This window comes from Physeter macrocephalus, chromosome 18 (genome assembly GCF_002837175.3).
Source record: "Physeter macrocephalus isolate SW-GA chromosome 18, ASM283717v5, whole genome shotgun sequence".
In the NCBI taxonomy this organism is placed as follows: domain Eukaryota; kingdom Metazoa; phylum Chordata; class Mammalia; order Artiodactyla; family Physeteridae; genus Physeter; species Physeter macrocephalus.
The window spans coordinates 18661014-18683636 of record NC_041231.1 but is presented as its reverse complement, the minus strand read 5'-3'; the positions used below and the strand labels follow the sequence as shown (position 1 = coordinate 18683636).

The following is a 22623-nucleotide window of genomic DNA, read 5'->3' as shown; positions in this document are numbered from 1 at the left end:
GACTCATGTAACACTTGCAAGAAAAATTTCTCCAATTTACGAATTGAGTAACTGTGTTAAAGAGGTTACTGTTAACTTGGCCAAGATCATGTATCTGGAGTTCAAGGGATCCTATCTAAATACCACTGCATCTATTCTACTGCCTAATTTTGTCAGGCATAACCTGGCCACAGCAGACACTTAATAATTACTGCATAAAGTATACAAAGAGATAGCAAGTGTTCTGAACTCTATTGGAGAATATGTAAACACCATCCAGAGAGGTGGATTGATTTTCCTAAAATTAGTGTACAGTATGAGAACCAGAAAGATTATGGCTCTCCCACTGCATGTAGGACCAAAAACCCAGAGTTTATTCGTCTAGGTCCCATGCTCCACACCCCCTCTCTCCACATTCAGAATCTCATTCATTCCCAGGAAGAATGTTTTCCTTACTTTTCAGCACATTGAACAGAACTCATGTTACAGCCTGTTACCATCTGAATAGCCCAGGGTTTTTCAATATCAGTACTACTGACAATTTAGGATGAGATAATTCTGTTATAGGGTTCGTCCTGTGCATTGTTAACATGTTTAGCAGCATCTTTGGCCTGTAGCCACTTGATGCTAGTAGCACCCCCTCTCCCAATTGTGAGCATGAAAAATGGCTCTAGACATTGACAAATATCCCCAGGTGGGCAAAATTACCCTTGGTTGAGAACCACTGGTTTAGCCCGTCTCTTACATTCACTCTATTAAGCTCACCCGTGGAGGATGGAAATTGAGGAGGAAAGAGGAAGTCTAATCCTTGTGTATTATCCCCCATGACTTGCCCAGGCTTGCTTAGAATTGGAAGATTCCCTGAAGTTTATTCAGAAGCTGGCTAGGTTTTAATTCCTTCTTCAGAAAGGATTTGCCAGTACAGATGCTGTCGTAGAATTCATTGGAACCTAGGAATCATAGGAACTCTGAGGGCCTTTACTTAGTGATTGTCTGTAGGCCACAAAGGCAGCGATCTCCATGATTCCAAACAGGAGGTGCTGTAAATCAAAAGGTATTGAATAAAATCTAGGTGGTCAAGAAGTAATTATGGAACAAATGGGAGCTCAAATAGCAGTGATTATAAACGTGTTGGGAAAGTTTTCTGGCTTGCATCATAAACTTGCTCAGCACCAATATCAGTGACCTTAATCCAGAATAGGAATTATTCTTCTTGAATTAGGTCTTTACCACTGAGCTGGCATAACCATGATTTACCACCTAAGAGCCAGTCACATTTTACCCTGTAGCACTACACAATGTTTGCAGTAAATTACACTCATACTGGAATATTCAAAAGGGGGGATTTAGCCACTAAATCTGAGCACTCTGCTTCGAATTCTTTTGTCTACTCATTTATTTTCTGCCTCAAGAAACATGCTACCAATTTTGAGATCCTTTCTGCAGGGCCAACAGAAGTTCTCAGTGTCAGTGTTTATTTTTACTGGTCTCTTTCACATGAGATGCTTCCCCTCTAATAAAAATTACATCCCATATAATGGGTATACTTGCATATAACTTTTGTGTTGGTATTTTAAATATCACAGTACAAGATATAGGGCTGTAAAATATGTTAAAACATATTCATGCTCTGGGGAAAACAGGATTTGTTGTGTGCTTGACAGAGCAGCAGATAGTCTTCAATTGCTTACTGCAGATCTTCCGTTTCTAATAATAATTGTAGAGGATGGTGTCAATGTGAAACTGCAGACAATGGTTCAGAGAGGACCTATTATCATTCAGTTCTAGTGTTCCTGCTGAATCATCATAGGGAGAACACATCACAATCATCAATAACAGAAAAATGCCATAGATGGTGGAGAAAATATTTTAAAAATTCAATGGTTTCAACTTGAGTGGCTCATGAATTATACATTTAATTAAGAAAAGCCGAATGGGAAGGATTTTAAGCTTCTAATTTACAAGGTATTTCTCTTCTTTCCCCATTAAAAAAATACACAAATTAAGCATGGCAGTGGCTGATAATGGAACAAAACAGATAAAAGCCCCCACTGCAGGCTGGCTGTTTGGATGAATTGGAAGAGTCAGCCTATGGGGAGAAGGGAGCAGGGCAAGATGAAAAATAACAGTGACAGGAAGGGCTTGCAGCTTTACATCTTCACCAATTCACAGAGGGGCACAAAAGACACCTGGATTCTAGTCTCAGAGCTACTGCAATCTTCCTTTCTGCTTATTCGCCTGTAAAATGAGGAGGTTGGGCTGGAAGAAATCTCAGGTCCCTCCCATCCCAGACATTCCATGAATCTACGAACTGATGTACATCCTTTTCTCCAGCCTCCTAACACCACCCAAAGGCAAATATACAAGGTGACCACCGTTCTATCAAATCCTTCCTAGTGTGATCACGCAGAGGACACTGACATTTACCATTAACAGCAGTTATTTTCAAAGCAGACTTTGCCCAGTGTCAGCACCCCCTGGGAATTTGTTAGCAATGCAAATTCTCTGGCTCCACCCCAGACATAGGGAATGAGAAACTCAGAGAGTGGCGCCCAGCAGCTGGCATTTTACCAAGTCCTCCAGGTGATTCTGACACTCACGGAAGTTTTAAAATCTCTTCTCTAGAGAGGACTTTTTGGAGAGAAGAATTACTTATTACAGGTTTTGCAAATGTGTTCTATTCCCTGCTAAAAGTAGCTATAAGTACACTGGAGTAATTTAGAATAGCGGGTTAATCATTTATTCTACAACATTCTGAGGAAATTGAATCCAGGACGGGCAGTACTGATAGAGGAAGGAATGCGTAGTGAGGAACAATTGTACTAGATGTGAGTAGGTTCAGGTATGCAGGGAGCTGGGGTTTTGGAAGTCTGAAGGCAAGGAAGAATAGCCAGGAAGAGCATACTGACATAGAGAAAGTGGATCAGTTGTAGATACACAGAAAAGAAGAAAGGTGGTATTAGGGAAAGAACAAAGGGTTTGACATTAGAAGGATGTAGGTTCAAGTTCTACCCCTTTCTACATGTTAACAGTATGATTTTGGGAAATTACTTTTATACCCCTAGCTCCAGTACCCTCCCCTATGTATATGACAGGCATATTAGCAATAGCCAATTAGCTTCACTAAACAAATTGTGGGAATGATGAAACAGGTATGAAATAAAAGTGCTTCTTAGTTTTTTAAAAAATTATTCCTTAGGTAATCCTCCTTATTTCTGAACACATTCTTTGAGCAGCTTCTAAATATTCCACAATTGAAGAAGGATACACAACGTGTAGGAACAGATCTAAAAGTTTTAGCAGCTAAGGTAAAAATGAATTCAGCAAGGGAGAGATGAAAATTACAGTCTCTGGCCCCAAGATCATAGGGTAAAGAATACAAAGATCTCTTGGGCACTAGCGGCAATCTGTAATTTCTGTAAAGTGAAAGGGGTTACCTTGGATTTCGGAGAGCTAGAGCTTATTTTTCTCCCCACAGAGGTATTGACGAAAGATCCCTAAGCTGAACACAGCCCTGGGAATTTGCTCAAGATTTGTCTTTATTTCATAGAAGGTTCGAAAGATGAGGAGTCACTGACAACAGGGAAATCTGAACTACATTTTTTCCTCCTCTTTATACCGAAGAAAATTTTGCTGTCTAGACAGCCTTCCAGTTTCAAACAAAAACCTTTGAGCATCTCTTTGGTAAAGACAAAGCAACAGGCTCAGAAGTGAGACAGGAAATGACATCAGTAAAGAAACTCAGAAGCAAGAGACCACATGAAACGAGAGAAGACTCCAGTAGGGACTTGCAAAAGAAAACAAAGACTCAATACCCGGAAACAGGACAAGAATGTCAAAGCATATTTTAAAAAATAAAAAGCGAATTGTATTTATGCATAGTTGATCTAAAAGCATAGAGTATTAGAAAAATCGGAGGAATATTGAGGGTGGAGTAGACCATTCATAGAAACACAGGTTTAACCTCCCATCCACTGCAAAAATAAATCTTTTTTGCAACACCTCAAGCAATGCTCATCCATTCTCTGCTTGGTCACCTCTCATGATAGAAAACTTGTTATCTCATATATCTTCTGCTGGTATAGCTCTAAAGTTTAGACTGGTCTTCACTGTAACTTAATACAGTCAAACAGCATTCTGTAACCTCAGCAGCCGCAAGTCCTACTTTTGCCTTCTGGATATCAATGGAGAGGGCTTCATTTCGCCCTTTATGAACACGACAGCAATTCGACCTATGGAGACAATTCAATTATTCTTCCCCATTTTCCCCCTCAAGGGTCAATATCTAAGTTCTTATCACTTTCTTTGGTGTCCTAACTTCTGGCCTTTGCTATGTTTTGCTTCTCTCTCTCTTGAAATACTTGAGATTTTTAATTCCCTCTCAATAACGGGTGCTCTGAATGTAATATTACAGTTGAACCATGAGACATTTGTAGGGTGTTGAAAACAGATTCCATGGTATTTTACTCAGATATTAATAAACCAAATTGCTAGGAGTAGGATTAGCTATCTGTACGTTAACAAGCTTCCTAATGTGCTCTGAATAAAACGTAATACTCCAGTCTCAATGGTTCAGAGTAAGAATAAAAAATATTATCCATCATATTTTTTATAAGTCATAAAAACTTATAAGTTGTAAAAACACTGCTTCATTCTAGTGTTTAGCTTTCCTGATACTATTTTCATCCCGTTGCTTCTTTTTCCCATTTACACAAATATTACATAGTAATTAAAAACTCTAATATGGCAGAAACACATTATGTAGAGAGTGAAAACCTATGGTATTCCTTCTCCTTACCCTAAGAAAACCACTGTATACATTCTTAGGTTTCTTAATTTAATAATTTATATGAACACACACATACATACATATACACACAAGTTCTCACACACAGATACATAACTCTTAATGGGATCATACTAAACGTTGATTTACTACATGCTTTTCACATAATGATGAGTCTTGAATTTTTTTCTTCGTGTACACTACTTTTATATGTTTAAAGCCACTTTGTGCATTTTCACATTTGATGCTTTAGTGGCATTTTTGTTGCTGTTCTTCCCCCTTGTCATATATTTCCCTTATATCTTCTTCACTCCTGAGAATGATATCAGAGTTCTGGCTGTATAGATGAATTTACTTTTGTTGAAATCATTTATGAATTGTTGTCAGAATTTAATATACTATTATATAGAATATATATAATTTAACATATAATAGATGATTTGATTTGGTTCCTCCTATTAGTCTGTTTTCTTGTTACACCCACTCTTTTCTTCTTTCTCCTTCCTATCCTCCTTTCTTATATTATTTTAATAATCTGGTTCCCTAACTGTATTGTTCATACTTTATGTATTTTTTCCTTGGTGAAAGGGATGATAAAGATGGCAAAATTCCCACACTCCCATTTTCTCAAAAGTTTTTCTATATGGATCAGGTTTAAGGTCAGAATAGCTGTCAATCTGTATTGCTTCCTCATCCTTTAGACAGTTTTAAATCAGTACCACTAGTGAAGAATGTTTCAGGTGGTCTGCTTCTATCTGGAGAAGACTGCTAGATCACACCAGAAATAATTAGCCTTTTTTTTTTTTTGGTCTCTACCATGTCTTGCTTCTGCACCAGTTTTGTTTTGTTTTTTTTTGTGGTACGCCGGCCTCTCACCGCTGCGGCCTCTCCCGTTGCGGAGCACAGGCTCCGGACGCGCAGGCTCCCCGGCCATGGCTCACGGGCCCAGCCGCTCCGCGGCAAGTGGGATCTTCCCAGACCGGGGCCCAAACCCGCGTCCCCTGCATCGGCAGGCGGATTCTCAACCACTGTGCCACCAGGGAAGCCCTGCACCACTTTTAATATAAGTGCAGATGACAGATATGACCTGCAACTTCTGTCTGGACAAGAGGCCCCTAGTTGCTTCAGGTGCTCTCCTATGAGCTGTGATTTCTAAGTGGGTGATGTCCAAATTCATCTATAGGTGAAGATATTTTAACCATAACTAGTATATCCCCCTTTTCACCCCCAGCACCTATACCTTCCACTTATTAGGGGGGAGGGGTCATTTTTGAACCAGTTATATTCTTCCACTTTCCTAGACATAAGTTCAGTTCTACCTAGCTTCCACAATACGTGTAATTTTTAACCTTCATATAGTACCACACTTACAAAACCTTAATCCATGAGAATATTTTCCTTTGCTCAAAGATATCTGGCTAAAATAAAAAATGACAACACGTAATTTTTGCAAAGATTTAGAACAACTCTAACTTTCATATATTGCTGATGGAGCTATCAACCCGTACAACTTTGGAAAGTTCTTCTGTAGTTTTTTATAAAGTAAAACATGCATCTATCCTATGGCTTACTCCTAAGAACTTAACAAAGAAAAATGAAAAGTCCACAGATAGTCTTAGAAAAGAATGTTTATTTCAAGCTAATATACAATGGTCCCGAGATGGAAATAATTCATATTTTTTTCAAGAAGAAAGCAACCAGACACACTGTGGTATATTCATAAAATGGAATCCGACTCAGCAATAAAAAGGAAAGAAGTACTGGTAGTCACAACTACATAGGGGAACATTAAAATATGTTCAAGAAACCAGACACAAAACAGTACATTGGGAGTTTGGGATTGACATGTACACACTGCTATATTTAAAATTGATAACCAACAAGGAGCTCTGAACACCTATAGCACAGGGAGCTCTGCTCAATACCCTGTAATAACCTAAATGAGAAAAGAATTTGAAAAAGAATAGCTACACGTATATGCATAACTGAATCACTTTGCTGCACACCTGAAACTAACACGACATTGTTAACTATACTCCAATATAAAATAAAAATTGAAAAAAAAACTTACATTCTCTTTGATTACATTTTTATGAAATTCCAATACTGGCAGAAATAATCTATGATGATAGAAATCAAGTAGTTGTTACAACGGTAGAGATTGACCAGAAGGGACGTAAGAAAATTTCTGAAGACATGGAAATGTTCCATATTTTATTTTGGGTTGGTGGTTTCATAGGGTTTTTACTGTTACAACTAATTGGACTGAACACTTAGGATCTGTGCATTTTACAGTATGTTCATTATATCAATTACATATGTCTCTATATATTTATATTCATATTTATATATAAGATTTCCAGAGATTGATTGATGTTCAGCAAAACCGATATGTTCTTTTTCATCTTCAAGCTTTTATTCTCTGAGCAATGTCTGGCCGCTCATCTGCTGCTTGGATAGCTCCCAATCATCCTTCTGGTTTGAACATGGAAATTTTTTTTTTAAGATTTTTTTTAACGTGCACCATTTTTTTTAACATCTTTATTGGAGTATAATTGCTGTACAATGGTGTGTTAGTTGCTGCTGTATAACAAAGTGAATCAGCTATACATATACATATATCCCCATATCCCCTTCCTGTTGTGTCTCCCTCCCACCCTCCCTATCCCACCCCTCTAGGTGGACACTGAGCTGATCTTGTGCCATTCATCGACAGATGAATGGACCATTTTTAAAGTCTTTATTGAGCCTGTTACAACATTGCTTCTGCTTTTATGTTTTGGTCCTTTGACCGCAAGGCATGTGGGATCTTAGCTACCTGACCGCGGATCGAACCCGCACCCCCTGCATTGGAAGGCACTGTCCTAACCACTGGACCGCCAGGGAAGCCCCTAACATGGAATTCTCTTCAGAAGACTTTTCTGACCACAGATCATTCTAGCTTCCTTCTATGGGCTCCCTACAATGCTTCTGTCAAAGCACATATCATCCCACATTGACATTATCCACACTAGTTGTAACTAGTTTAACTGGTAAAGCTTTATACGGCATAGGTTTTGCTTTGCTGTATTCTAAGTCCAAAAATGGTCACAAAATAGGTGTCCAGAAATTATGTAATGATTGAATGATGGAATGAATGAATTCCAAGATCAGTGGTAGAGACCTTGAACTTACATCTTGAAGTTAAATTTTTAGCAAGTACACCTAAACATGATTAATGTGGGCATCCTTCTGACTGCAAATTGAGAAACACTGCTTCAACACAAGCATTGCTGGAGAAATTCAGTGTGTATTTTGAGTCCTTAGTATTTTATATCTTATAGCTTTTCTTAATAAGTTCATTCACTTATTCCCTTGACATCCCATCATCACATCCTTAATTACACAAAGCTAGTGATGGATAGGGAGACTGTATCATCCAAATTGGGACATATTTAACTATAAGGGAATAAGACAATTACAGCAGGACAACAGGCATAAACTGGACAAACAGGGGTATAATTGTATTCTACTTATGGAGAAGTAGGGCACAGAACTTTCAGGTAAGAATGAATACAGTAAGGATAATACTTATTTTTTCTGTTTTCTAGGTTTATCTTATGCGTGGACTTTCAATGATAACCCCTTAAATGTCCAAGAGGACAACAGGCGGTTTGTCTCACAAGAGACAGGAAACTTGTACATTGCCAAAGTGGAGCCATCAGATGTTGGCAACTACACTTGCTACATAACAAACAAAGAAGCCCAGCGAAGTGTTCAAGGACCACCCACTCCATTAGTGCAGCGTACGGATGGTAAGATGATGAGTTATCTTAGGGATATACTTTATCTGTGGATCTTGAAGCCTGGGGAGATCTGTAGAGCTTTCTGCTTCCCTCTGGTTCAGTGGAGCCATATCACCTATGAGGCGAGGTTTGATTCACAATATGATGAAAATCACAAAAAATAACAGAAAACTATATAATTTATCCACATAGCATAGTATAGATGATTCTGGGTATACTGAGCCATTTCTTCTCTGGCATTGGAACAGATCATCTTTTCTTTACTTAACAAGTATTTTGTTTAAAAAAACAATGTTTGTTTGGGAGAGTAGGCAGGTATGTGGACATGTGTGGGTGCTGCCAAACTTATTGATTGAATTAATATATTTTCAATGGACATATGACACAGCTTCTCTTTAATGCCTCTTTCTTTTCCGTATTTGTACCTTTTGTTCACCCTTTATTTTCCTGGTTGGCAAGGCAGTTAAATGATTCAGATCCAAGGAAAGTAAACCAAGTCAACATCAATTATGAGCATTCCAAAGAAAAATGAAACACAATATTCATACTAATTATATTCCTCCAAGGAACATAATTCAGATTGGTCTCTGATGAGTTTTGTAGTTTAGTCAAGCCATAGCTGGTACAAGATTTAGAGAGTTAGAAAACCTAAGGAAGTCACTGAAGTAGAAAAATCCTCTAGTTGATTCTTTAATTACATATTCACAGTGGGAAATGTAAAGATGGAAAATCTGTTGATGCGTTTTGTGATCAGATTCTGGACCTGAAATGTAACACTTCATAGAGTTTTTCTCCTCTCTAAGGAGCTTAAGAAAAGCAGGAATACAATGCTAATGACGGCTAAAGAATCGCGGAACTAGCTCCTTACAGGGAGTACTTATGACAGAGCTTTCATAATCACTAACCATTCAAATATATTTTCACGGTCTTAATTCAGAATTCAGCAACCACTAGATTTATTCATAAGTTCAATTTCTCCCCTTCAGTGAGTACTCTCTTCATGATTGCAAGAGCTCATGAGCCAATAATATGCATAGAAACGCTACCATATTTTCCTTTCTTCCCCCATCTGTTCTTAGTTTCCTCTTTTTCTCTTCTTAATTCCTTCATTCTTCCATCTCCTCTATTCTTTTCAACACATTTATGGTAAAAAATGACCAGAAGCATCATACATAATATTAAAAAAAAAAAACAAAACTCTTCTAAAAGTAGTCACTCAAGAAATATCAGATGTCAAAGAAATAGAAAACAAAAAGTTTACCAGTTTAGCTGAATGAAGTAATACTCTTGACCTCCTCAACCATAGCCTCTTTGAATGTTTGTAATGATTAAGGTCTTAAAAATGAGGTATTTTCATTTTATATGTATTTTGTAAATTTCACTTTTTTGTGCACTTGTACTGGCCACCAATAAATCATTTATGTTAGGAATGTATTATTCTGGTGTTTGGTATATAAGTAAAAATAAAAGAAATTCAACATTTTTAAAGATGTTTTAAAGAAATTTAAATATTTTAAACAATAGTTTGTTGTTGATTAAATTAATCAAGTTAATGAGGATAGCTTGGAGATACATTTGTACTTTTTCCAACTCTTCTGGTAGATAGCATATTTACAATACCTTAGACTATTGTCTTAGTCTTATCTTAGCCTTTTGAAAATTTTTAAATTATTAAAATAAATTTTTATAAGGGTACAGTAAACTCATTTAGCGGTAAAACCTTAATAAACTGACATAAGAATATTTATGTCTTTATCCCAACTACTTACTTCAAAGGTTTTGCTGCAAAAGTACTGATATTTTGGATTGAGGTGCTGTATCAGATCTATTACACAGTGTTAGCTAGAAACTTCTTTATTCCTAAGCAGATCTGGCCCATGAGTTCTGTGAATGGGTGAAAGATCCAAGAAATCTCTAGAGAAGAAACTTGCTCGATAACTCAGAAGCATTTTAAAGTTGGGTATATTCAGTTCTTAATTGGAAATACTAATTCTTTTTAAGATGCTGTTGTGGAATATAGGGAAATTTGGAGTGCCTCTATTCTGATACTTTGATATACCTTAGGTATTTCTTTTTTAGGGGAGAGAGGAACAAACTAATTCCTTAAATAGCATCATGAGGTTTCCTTGCCCTCTGTCACTCATTATAGTATAGAAAAATATTGTTAATTGAACGACAAAATAATCAGATTTTGGTAAATAAAGCATTTGCTTCATAGAAAACTTCTATTCTCTAGAAATACTGCTAGCTCTTTTGGTATTTAACAGGTGTGATGGGGGAATATGAACCAAAGATTGAAGTGCATTTTCCTGAAACTATTCAAGCTGCAAAGGATTCATCTATAAAACTGGAATGCTTTGCCCTTGGAAAGTAAGGTTTTGGTTTTGTTTTTTTTTTTCCTGGTTGTTTTAATTAAAACAAACGAGTATTTTGGTATTCACACGCTGCTCTAAGGTAAATTAGCAAATAGACTTTAAATGCTGGGCAAAAGTGGAACTTTCTGATTGGACTCCAAATAAACATGCCTAATACTCTGAAAGTGATTGGGGTGGCAATTTCCCCAAATGAGCCGATATTTACTTGAGTTTGAGCACAATGAAACCCGTTTAGGCAGCACATTGCAAAGGAATAAGTGAGCTTGTATAAGACGGTGAGCAGGTCACTAAACTTTCGACGTATCCTTCACTCTATCTCATCCTACATCCAGAAATATATTGCCTGGAGTGTCTCCTTGCTTAATTAATCAGCGACTCTTGTAAATGAAAAACCTGCACTGCTAGTGTCCAAAATAAGACTAATTAAAAGCCATTGTTCATAGTGGATAATTAGAATTGAGCCACACCTGTCCTGGCAGTGGAGGCATTTTATTTTACTCAGATAAGTGTTTATCAGCAGTAGGTTTGGAAAGCTTTGAAACCAGCCAAATATCTGCATTTTTGCATGGAATATTGAGAACATTTCTTTGCTTTTTGGCAATATTCAAATTTTATTTTTATGCCCATAAACACCAGAACGAAGTAACAAAGTGATAGATAGATCAGATTTGCCATTTTAAAACCCTGATGTACATATGTATTATCTGGGGGCACAGTTAAATTGAAATTCTGTAGATCTGGGGTGATGTCTGATTGCTCCATATCTAACAGGCTCCGAGGTAATAGTGATTCTTCTTGTCTACAGAACATACTTTGAAGAGTAAAGGACTTGACTCTCACTACCACATTTAAGGGCCTACTTATAAAACCAGAGTCTATTTGTAATGTGGGCCTCACATTCAGAAATAGTGACTTACGTTCCAAACTATGGAAAACATCCTTAAAAGTCTCCATCTTGTTATTAAGTAAATATACTGAGCAATCCAAATAATGCTGGCTACTAAATCTTTTAGGTTCCTTTCTGTATATGAAATCTTGTAGCTCTTTAAATTAAATTTCTCAGGTTATCAATTTTTCATATATTTAAGAGACCATATTTAATTTTTATACAATACTGGTCCCATAGTATTTGTCCAATAAATAATTGATTGATTAAATTATTCTTTAAAAAGTGACAAATTGAGGCCTTGTACATTTTTATTTGTTTGCCTGCCTTTTAAGACATGATGAACTTTCACCATTTTCAAGCTTTCTCAGAAAATAAAGTATACAAAAAACATAAAATGTCAGCAAAATACTTTGACAATTAGTTGATTTATTTAAAAAGAAAACCAATGAAAGATAGTATCTGAAAATAATATTAATAGTTTATTCTATCATGTTTGGTATCAGGAAATATGGATTCCTGTAATTTAAAAAATACTCATATAATAAATAACTGAAAAGGATTGAGGCTGGTTCTCAAGAATCTCATGTAAATAAATTTCATTTGTTAATCATTTATAACTAAGAATTTATATGACATACATAATCCTCATAATTATGCAGGGTATATAATATTTTTATTATATATGAGTAAAATGAGGCTCAGATTGTACAAGTAACCTGTTCAATTTCATGCTTCTGATAAGAAAGAGAAGGCGATTCAGATTTAGTGCCACCTGATTTGAAGTTCTGAACTTAGAAACTTTTGAGTAAATGGTTAAGATAACTGCTCTCCAAGTCAGAGCAGGCAGACTGAATTCCCAATTTTCTCAAGAGTTGTCTGACCATCAGCAAACATGCTTCTTTTTTTTTTTTTTAACATCTTTATTGGAGTACAAACATGCTTCTTAAGCTTTATGAATTTCCATATTCTCATCCAAAAAAAGTTATAATGATACCTGTCTCCTGTGTTTGTTTTGAAGATGAGTGGATAATACATGTAAAAACATGGCAAATCCGATGTGTATGTACAAAAAAAACCCGAATGATAAAGTATACATTCATTGTTAAGTTTATACCTAAAGGAACTACTGCACATGAAATAAAATTAAGGAAGAATGGGAAAATGATGAGAATTACTTAATTGCACCTCATGGAAAATTGTCAAGGAAATAATTGATTTAATGGAGTATGCTTAAAAACATTTTACCTGACAAAATTAATGTTGAAATTATATTTATTAAATTATTAATATGGAATTGAAATGCCTAGGGGTTAAAATGGAAAGTCCAAAGCATCCACAGGGTCAAAGAGATAGTGTTAAAATACCATGTATAAGAAACATATATTCTGTGTAACTGAAGTGCAGATCTAGTTCTCATTTCTTCAAATGAACAGAATGTGTATGAAAATGCTTTGTATACTTTGGAAAATATTATACAAATTTTAGCTACTAACAAAAAGAGTTTTTATATATGCTCGCCAATAGTTTTCAGAAAACAAGTTGCACTGTAGTTGCAACATTGCAAACATACTGAAGAAGCTTTCTAGTCCATTATAAAATTTGACATTTACCAAATACTTTACTGACTTTTTAAAATTTGCAACATTAACAAACATAAAAACAATGCACTCCCTAGACAATTAATTACATGATAGGCATAAATAACAATCTGAAAAGAACAAAATCAAACCGCTTTTTAAATTATAAATCTCTATTTGCAGGTTTATTGCCAAGTATTTTACAAACTACTGAATGATAATTATAAATCATGTTCTCTGACAGCTCTTTATAAAAATACTGCTGTTCAGCACTTGGTCTTGTTATTTTTTTTTTCCAAATGTTGGGACTGCTTTGTATAAATCCTTTTAAATCTACTTGTTCACTTTCTGAGGTACTGCACTTCTCTGTAATAAGCCGGATAAACCCCAAACTGAAACAAGCTAATTGGCTCAGTGAGGAATAGAATAAAAGTTCTTTTTCTTATTAACAATGTTTCTAAACACTTTTGCTAACTACTGACTACTATTTATGCTATAAACTACACATTCATGAAACTAAGGTTTATATATTTCAGTTAATAAGAGAAAGGAGGGAAAGTAGGGAGGGAGGGAGTAAGGAAATCAGTAGGTGGATAGGTGAATAGGAAAAAGGAACAAAAAAAAGAAAAACAACACAGGTCAACGCCACATCTTATTTAGTTTTTTATTTTTAGGACCTACGACAGTTCCTGAAATACTGACTAGTTTTCATTAAATATTTGTGGAAATACTTCCTAAGTAATTAGGAAATAATTCCCTTTATCCCTGGGAATATTCTTTCTCTTGAATGTGTAGATTATTTTGGAATTTATCTTGCTTGTTGTTCTCTAAGCTTCCTGGGTCTATGGTTTGGTGGCTGTCATTAATTTTGGAAGATTTCCAGTCATTGTTATTTCAAATATTTACTCTGTTCATTTCTCTCTTTGTTCTCCTTCTGGTATTCCCATTAGACATCTGTTGCACCGTTTGTAACTGCCCCCAGTTCTTGGATATTCCATTCTTTTGTTGTTGTTGTTTCTTTTTCTTTTTTTTTTCTCTTCATATTTTAGTTTGGGAAGTTTCTATTGATATTTCTTCTAGTTCACTTACTCTTTCCTTCATCACATTCAGCCCACTGGTGAGCCTATCAAAGGCATTCTCATTTGTATTACAGTGTTTTTATGTCTATAATGGTTTTTTTGAATTTTATTTATTTTTTTATACAGCAGGTTCTTATTAGTTATCCATTTTATATATATTAGTGTATATATGTCAATCCCAATCTCCCAATTCATCACACCACCATCCCCCAGACCCTTTCTTAGAATTCCCTTTTTTTCTGGTACATTAATCATCTGTTCTTGCATGTTGTCTGCTTTTTCCATTAGAGACCTTAGCATATTAATCTTAGAAATTTTAAATTCCCAGTCTGATACTTTAAAAATATTTGCCATATTTGAGTCTGGTTCCAATGCTTGCTTTGTCTCTGCATTTGTACTTGTCAATGGGCCTTTTATAAATTTTTCGTTGTTGCTGAAACCTAGATATGATGTAACAGGTAAAAAGAAGTGATTTTACACTAGATTTTGGTGTAAATTTTTATGTTTATTTGGCAAGGAGTTAGGCTGTGTTTACTGTTTGCTGTAGTTGTGGTATCAGAGGCTAAAATTTCCTCCATTGTTTTTGTTTTTCCTCTTGTCTTTGGGTTTCCCTAGAGACTCTTTCTTAATTAAAGACTGAGGTTTGCAGTTTCTTTACCTGTAACCCCCAGCTATTATTCAGGAGCCCTATTGATGGTATGAATGTCCTTGTTAGCTAATTCTATAATCTCTGTAATTTATGGATGTTTCTGTTGACTGTTTTTCCTTCTTATCATGATTCCTATTTTTTATGCTTTTTAGTTTATCTAGTAATTTAGATTGAATTAGAGACATGATAAATGTTATGTTATTGAATGCTGCATTGTGCTATATTTATTTCAAGTATTGGATTTTATTGATAGAAGTTCAGTTATGATGAATCTCATCTTTCTATAGCTTATTATTAAGCTTCCTTGGGTAGATATAGAGTAGATGTTAGTCTAAGGCTTGTTTACTACCAAGATGCATCTCCCAATTGAATTCTCTAAATGTTTGCTAAGTCTCTCTTCTCGGGCTTGGTGGAACTCTAACATCGTCTAGCCCTGTCTGAGCTCTAAAATTTGTTCTTTGCCCAGCCTCATGTGACACTCTTACGTAGATTTTTGGAGCACTTTCTTTTTCTAGTCTCATCCTCTCTAATACTTTGCTTTGCAATCCTAGCCACTTCAGTCACCTGTGTCTCCTCAACTCAGGGATGCAGTCTTGTCCTATTTATGTTTGCTTCCTGATTCCATGTTCTGGAAAGTGCATATAGGTCAAAATCAGGGATACCAACGGCTTACTTCATACATTTCCCCTCCTTTAGGGATCACAGTTTTGTGCTACCCATTGTTACATCTCTGGAATCAGGTTTGTTTCCCATTATATTTGTCCAGTTTTCTAATTGTTCCCAGCAGGGTAAATATAGTTCCAGTTAATCCAACATCTCTAAAACCCAGGTATTTTTTAAGGCTAATTGTGAAGATAAATAAGGTGAAGTTTAGAGAAATGAAATGACTTGATAAACATAAGTTGTAAATCTGGGATTCAAATCTAAATATCACTGATTCTGACTTCAAAACTCATACTCATAGCCGTTTGATATTTACATCAAATTATCCTTTTAATATACAAATTAATTCCCCATGTGCAGATGTACTTAGCCCTCAGTTCTGTAAATGTTTTCCTTAAAAAAGGCTTGAAACATTTCAGCGAAATGGTAAAAAGATGTTATTTGGGGAATGAAATTATGGATGTATTTCCCATTTAGATTCTCTGTAATTACTAATAATTCAGCAAAAAAGTAAGTTCAATTTTATACATTAAATTTTTAAAATAATTCAAAAGATAACCTTTTCAAAATTCAAGTTGCTTTTGAATGAGAAGAAAAAAGTGTTTCTAAAAGTCAATCAGGGCCATTGTGGAGCATACACCCCACTGGTTTGTATGTGATGATGGTAATATCTACCATTTATAAAAATCTGGGGTAGATGATTAGGGAGAGCACAGAAAACATGCCAATCAACCTAGGAGTCTGCTGCAATCATACAGACAGGGAGTATAGAGAGTGAGATCTATAGAAGGCCAGCTAGAGTGTTTACTCATAGACCTTAACCATCTCAAACCACCACAGGCTAATGTGATTATAGAATAATTAAGACAAAACTTCAGATACCTGCTTGAACTTTAATTACTATGACTTTGGGGACATGTAACTCACTTTCTATGTTGGAGTTTCAGAGCTGACATGATCACAGCTTTCAACTCTCAGCTTTGTCTCATTTATTTAACATGGCAGAGTCTTAATTATCTAAGCTGCAAATTAATTGTATTGTGAAATACCCGAGAAACTCCTTGTATAGGTGCTATGCAAATGTAGTATGATTGACTTATAGATCTGTGTGTCTCCTCTCAAGAAAATATAGGCCTTTGCTCTTAGTAAAGAAGTTAAACTGATATCCCTCATAACTCTCCTACCACTCTTGTAAACAACCAAACATATTTACTTTTCTTTTCTTTTTTGTGTGTGAATCTTAATTTAGTAACTTTGCTGTCAATGCTCTGGAATGTAAATAAAATTAGTCGCTGCACTAAATGTTCCTATGTGTTCTGGAGCCTTCACACAGAGGACTATATTTATGTATACATGTATATCTTATTTATTTTTTCTAATTTATGAAGAAAAAGATAGCTTGGCTATTAATACATTAATAGCTTGGCTATTAATGTCAAGCAATAAATTTGAAGTCTCACCAAGATGTTTTGGTCTATTCCAGAACTTTCAGATGACAGAGCAGCTATTTGATTTTGCTTTTCTTTTTACACATATGGACATCATTGCAGATCATACCACAGAAAGGTTGCTCAAGACACTCAAGATGACAGTAGTATTTTAAAATCAAACTAGGTACATTCAAATTTTTCAGACTTTTAACACTTGGTTTAAAAAAAAGTCAGAGAGATATCTTAAAATTGTCTCATTTGAATGTCTAATAAGCAGTTTAGCTTTTTTATTTTCCTCATTGAGTTGAATGGAGAGAGGGCAGACTATTTTCCTAACATAGCTTGTCCTGTTTGCCCCACAATGTATACTGAAGCCTACTCATTAGGTTCTCACTAACTGCTTTGCTTTTTTATCATGATCTTATATTGCTTGGCATAAAATAGTATGGTAAAGTCCATGCAAATCTGAGAACTGACAAATGTTCAAGCCAATCTTTGAGAAATTGAAAGATAGTATCCCCTCAACAAAAACACAGTCACACACACACTCACCCTGGGGCTGAAAGATTTATCAGCAGATTTACTAACATTTCAAGGCAACATTGTGTTCTGGAAAGAGTATAGACTTGGAATTCAAAGAGATCAGGGTTTAAATTCTCAGATCCCCTGTCAATAGCTGGGCCACTATGATCAGTTTTCTTATCTGTAAAACAAAGGTAAAAACTAGATAGATGGATGGATGGATAGATAGATAGATAGATAGACAGATAGATAGATAGATAGATGAAAGAGAGAATAGGATTGATGTAAGGACTGTAAATACTATTAAACTTCCCTACCAGAGTCCCTGGCTTATAATAGGCAATCAATAAATTATAACAATTTTATTAATTGTGGTCATTGTCAGTGCTGCTTTGGCTGAGGAGGTAAAAAGGAATACCCCGGAGGGAGAGGAGGGGTTTCTGCATTCTATTTCTGTGCTAACACAGTCCTCAAGGACTTGCTCAGAACAATGGATTTACCATTTCTAAATAATGTGTTTAATCTTTATAAGGATTATTGACATTCCCTCATTTATTCATTTGGCAAATTAAGCTCCAGTATCTATTAACTTAGCAAATATGCATTAAATACCTCATTCAATAATTAATTCCTTTATTCCTTCACTTAGTCAGAAGGAATTCTCTGGGCAGCAGATGCTAGGCTAGGCCCTGGGGAATTAAGGATGATATAAAGGCCCCAGGGAGTTTGCAGGCTACTGAAAGTAGGATTGGTGTAACAATATGTGATCACACATTTTTCCTGGGATCTGCTCTTTCCTTACAAACTTTCAACGAAGGAAGACTCAAGGATAGTCACTCTGGGAGCTTTCCCGATTATCTTTTCCCCAGGTTACTCCTTGTTAAATTGAGATTGGAGACAGTCACTCTCAATTCCTTTGGTAGAACTAATGTTAGACTGTTATTGAAGGGGTCCTTCGTATCTCTTAGAAATAGAAGATTCTTGCTTCTTTTCCTCCTGTTTCATCAATACTTTTTTTTTCAAAATTAATACTTTTGAAATAACAGTTTTAGAACAGAAAAATTGAGCAGATGGTATAGTGAAATCCCATATAATGCCACACAAAGTTTCCCCTATTATTAACATCTTACACTAAGATGGTACATTTATTACAATTAATGAACCAACATGAATACATTTTAATTAACTAAAGTCCATAATTTACTCAAATTTCCTTGGTTTTTACCTTATGTCCTTTTTTTATTCCAAGATTCCATCCAACGTACCACATGGAGTTTTCTTGTCTCCCTAGGCTCTTCTTGGCTGTAACAGTGACTCAGACTTTTCCTGTTTTTGATGACCCTGACAGTTTTGAGGAGTGGTGGTCAGTTTTATTGTAGGATGGCCCTCTATTAGAATTTTTCTTATAATTAGTCTGAGATTATGGGTCTTGGGTAAGAAGACTACAAAGGTAAGGTGCCATTTTTGCACATCATGTTAAGGTTACTCTCTATCACAATGATCTATGGCTACTGATGCTGCCCTTCATCAACTGGCGGAAGCAGTTTTCTCAGGATTCTCCACCATAAACGTACTCATTTTTCTCTCTTTACATTTGAGTCTTTGGAAGGAGGTTAATATGTGCTGTCCACACCTAATGAGTAGGGAGTCATGCTTCACCTCCTCTAATCTATGTAATTTATTTGGAAATCTTCCTCATGGGAGATTTTTCACTTCTCCCTCCCCATTTATTAATTTATCCAATCCTTTATTTATATCAGTATTGATTAGTAGATATTTATTTCATACTTTGGGTCATAATCCAATATTGCTTTATTTTGCTGCTCAAATTGTTTCAGCATATTCTTCTGTAAAATGCTTAACAATTTTTTTTTAAATGTACACTATGAATGTATCTCTGGGTCATTAAACCGTTTTCTGTACCCTCAACTGTAATGACAGTGGGGTATTCAGATGTATGTTTTCAGCCAGTCTCCTACTGGTGGACATTTAGTTTCCTTTCGTTTTGTTTTCATTTTTTGTTGTCATGAATAATGATGTAATGCATATTCTTGTTGGCTATATTTTGCCCATCTCCATGTGAACTTCCTCAGTATATTTTTTAAAAATTAGAATTTTTGGATAACAGGAATATAAAAGCTAAGGTTTCTGATACATGTTGCCAAATTCTCCTGAAGAACCACTGCAGAGGATCCACTTTCAAAGACCAGGACCCTAGGTTACAAGTTGGGTCTCTTTTGATCTTACACACATGCTGAATCCAATGTTGAACATTCCTTTCATTTTTTTTTTCTATTTCAAAAACCAAAATTGGATTTTTACACTGCTGTTTCCAAAACTAAATTAATTTAAAGGTTCTAAAAATCATCCAAGAATAATATATATACTTCTGCAAGTGACTGTTCATCCTTTCCATTCCAGTCTATCACCACTTTTCTCAGGAGACCTACAGTTCTTACTTTTTAAGTAACTGGCAATTGCAGGAGAGAAAGATTTCAAATCCAAGTTGGAACTGAGCTAAAGGAAAAGAAGTTACTTTCTTTTTTCCAGCTGACCTTGGAACCTATCTCTAGAACCTTTATTGGAATTTGGAGGCATCTTAATATGTTAAAAAAACCTCTATGATTTCATCTTCTGGCCCTTGGACAAAAGGAACTCTACCCACTGATTATAAAACATGTTAGCTCATTAGGTGAAGAATATATTTCTAAGCACACATTATACAGACTAAAAAGGTGATTCTCATGCTGTAGCTGGTTAGCTCATGCAGGAGCAGAGAAACATGGTGGTTTAGAGCTCAGTCACTATGGAAAGACAGACTTTAGCTCAAAACTTTTCTTTTAAAACTTACTGTGTGATACTGGGCATGTTACTCAACGTATTCTAGTCCCAATCTCCTCATCTACAAAATGTTAATAGCAATAGTACTGTGTCTCATGGTATTATTATATGGTTTCAATGAAGCACTTAGCACAGTGCCTGGCATATAATGTGCTCAATAAATGTAGATATATTAATAATAGAATGATTAAATATAACAAACCATATCCAATGTCTCCTTTATATGAAAGTTTATGATTATGAGCAGAGCTCAGGTCAAGCCCTATAATTAAGGAGTTACAATTCTGAACATAATTCTGAAGGAACATGTGCCTCAAGAACCTACCTCAACCAAATTATCATTTTCTCTGCTGTAGTGCAACATAGCACTCATATGATTGGTGAAGTATTTATTTAGGGTTAATATTATATATTAATAAAACATTATGGAGAAGCTGTCAATTAACTGCTAAGTGCAGTATTATTTTCAGCTCTACCACACCTTGAATTATGGGCTCCAGTTTTATGTTTCATGTGCAAATTATTACTCACATTGTGGAGTAGAAAATAGCAATGAAGTCTTAGGGACTCTTTGGATGATAGAACCTTCCTGTCCCTATGTGATGATCATGGTAATAAGGCAACTTAGTAAGCTTTATTATTGGTTCAAACTATATTTCAGAATGTATTCTCATAGTATATCCTCATTTTATCCTTTCAAGAAGACTTTTACGTACCCATTGTTACCTCTAGTTATAAAGAGAAAGCTGAGCCTCAGAGATGTTATGTAATTTGCACTCATTTACACAAAACTCACCTGTGTCCTTTTACTCTACATGCAAGTACAATTCTGCTACCACTGCTCTTATGTCCAAACCGTCTGTGGCTTTTCAATTGGCTGCAGCAACTGTAGTGTCAAGTGTCAAATACCAGATAAATACGTGCACATGATAACATTTTTCCCCCAAGGGAAACCTGGTATACACACTGACCAGTAGAACAGGATCATGACTACATTTAGATCACTCAGAAAAAAAAAAAAGATTTTCCTTTTTCCATAACAGTAAGATTGCTTTTCTACACAACTCATGAATTTATCCATATTGTATCCCCATAGGACAATCTTATATTCCAAGCTCTTTGTATGAATATTTCAAGTTGAGGAAATGAAAGCAGCTAGCTGAACAGTCTGAAAATTTAACAAAGGCACTCCTTGCTCGTTTTGTTATTCTGCTTCCCTCTCTTCGATTAAAAATGGCCACTGACGGTATTTTCTGAAATGAGGTTCAAGTTAAGAATAATCCCAAATATAAGCATCTTAGGAAACACGTTCTCTGTACCAGTTTCTAGTTAAAAACTTGGTATGGCCTGGATTTAAGCTGTGGATAATGAGATTTAAGAAATCCAAGGAAGAAATATAAGCTTTCTCAAATAGCACTAGTAATGAAAATTCTATTTATGGGCTAAAAGTATAGAACTGAAGCAGAGTTCGTACAAGAGTGTGAAGAGCTTTAATTTAACTTCCAGTTCAGGTTGAATTAGGCCAGAGGGTTAACAAATGTATTCTCTGCCTCCAGATAAAATTAATGGGATGCTCACTCTGTAAAAGCATAATGACAAGAGAGTAAGGAATGAAAGTCCTTATTTATGGCAATGCTTATTTAAGAAGCACAATACCAGAGGGAGGGGCAAGAAAGAAAGAGAGAGAGAGAGAGAAAGGAAGGAAGGAAGGAAGGAAGGAAGGGGGAGGGAGGGAGGGAGGGAGGAAGGAAGGGAGAAAAGGGGGAGAGAGAGAAAGAGACAAAAAGAGGGAAAGAGAAAGCAGGAGGGAGGGAAGGAGGAAGAAAGAAACTTTGCTTTTATGATCTAGTAGTATTTTAGAACTGTGAGGACTCACATTTCAGGAAAATATAGAAACAAAATAAGAAAAGGCTTTTGCAAAGTTTTTTGAAATACACGGTTCATGAATGCCTCATCTATGGTCTGAGGAAACTTTGGATGAGAGAGTTGCTTCAAATTGATTTTCTTTATTGAGATTTGTATCCAAGCTGGATTTTGACACCATATTT

The 22623-nt window shown here is 35.6% G+C and overlaps 1 protein-coding gene across 4 annotated transcripts in view; it reads left to right on the top strand.

Annotated features, from left to right (window-relative positions):
* Positions 1 to 22623, top strand: part of CNTN6 (contactin 6) — a 152152-nt gene that overhangs the window by 47556 nt on the left and 81973 nt on the right. For 2 of the 4 annotated variants that reach the window (XM_024123968.1, XM_024123966.1), the window contains exon 4: positions 8356 to 8559. The exons of 1 other annotated variant lie outside the window; for it this stretch is intronic. In XM_024123968.1, the coding sequence (XP_023979736.1) occupies positions 8356 to 8559 (204 nt within the window). Of the gene's footprint in view, positions 1 to 8355; positions 8560 to 10817; positions 10921 to 22623 lie in introns of all 4 variants that reach the window. One more of the 4 variants, XM_007107737.2, reaches the window with a different exon arrangement.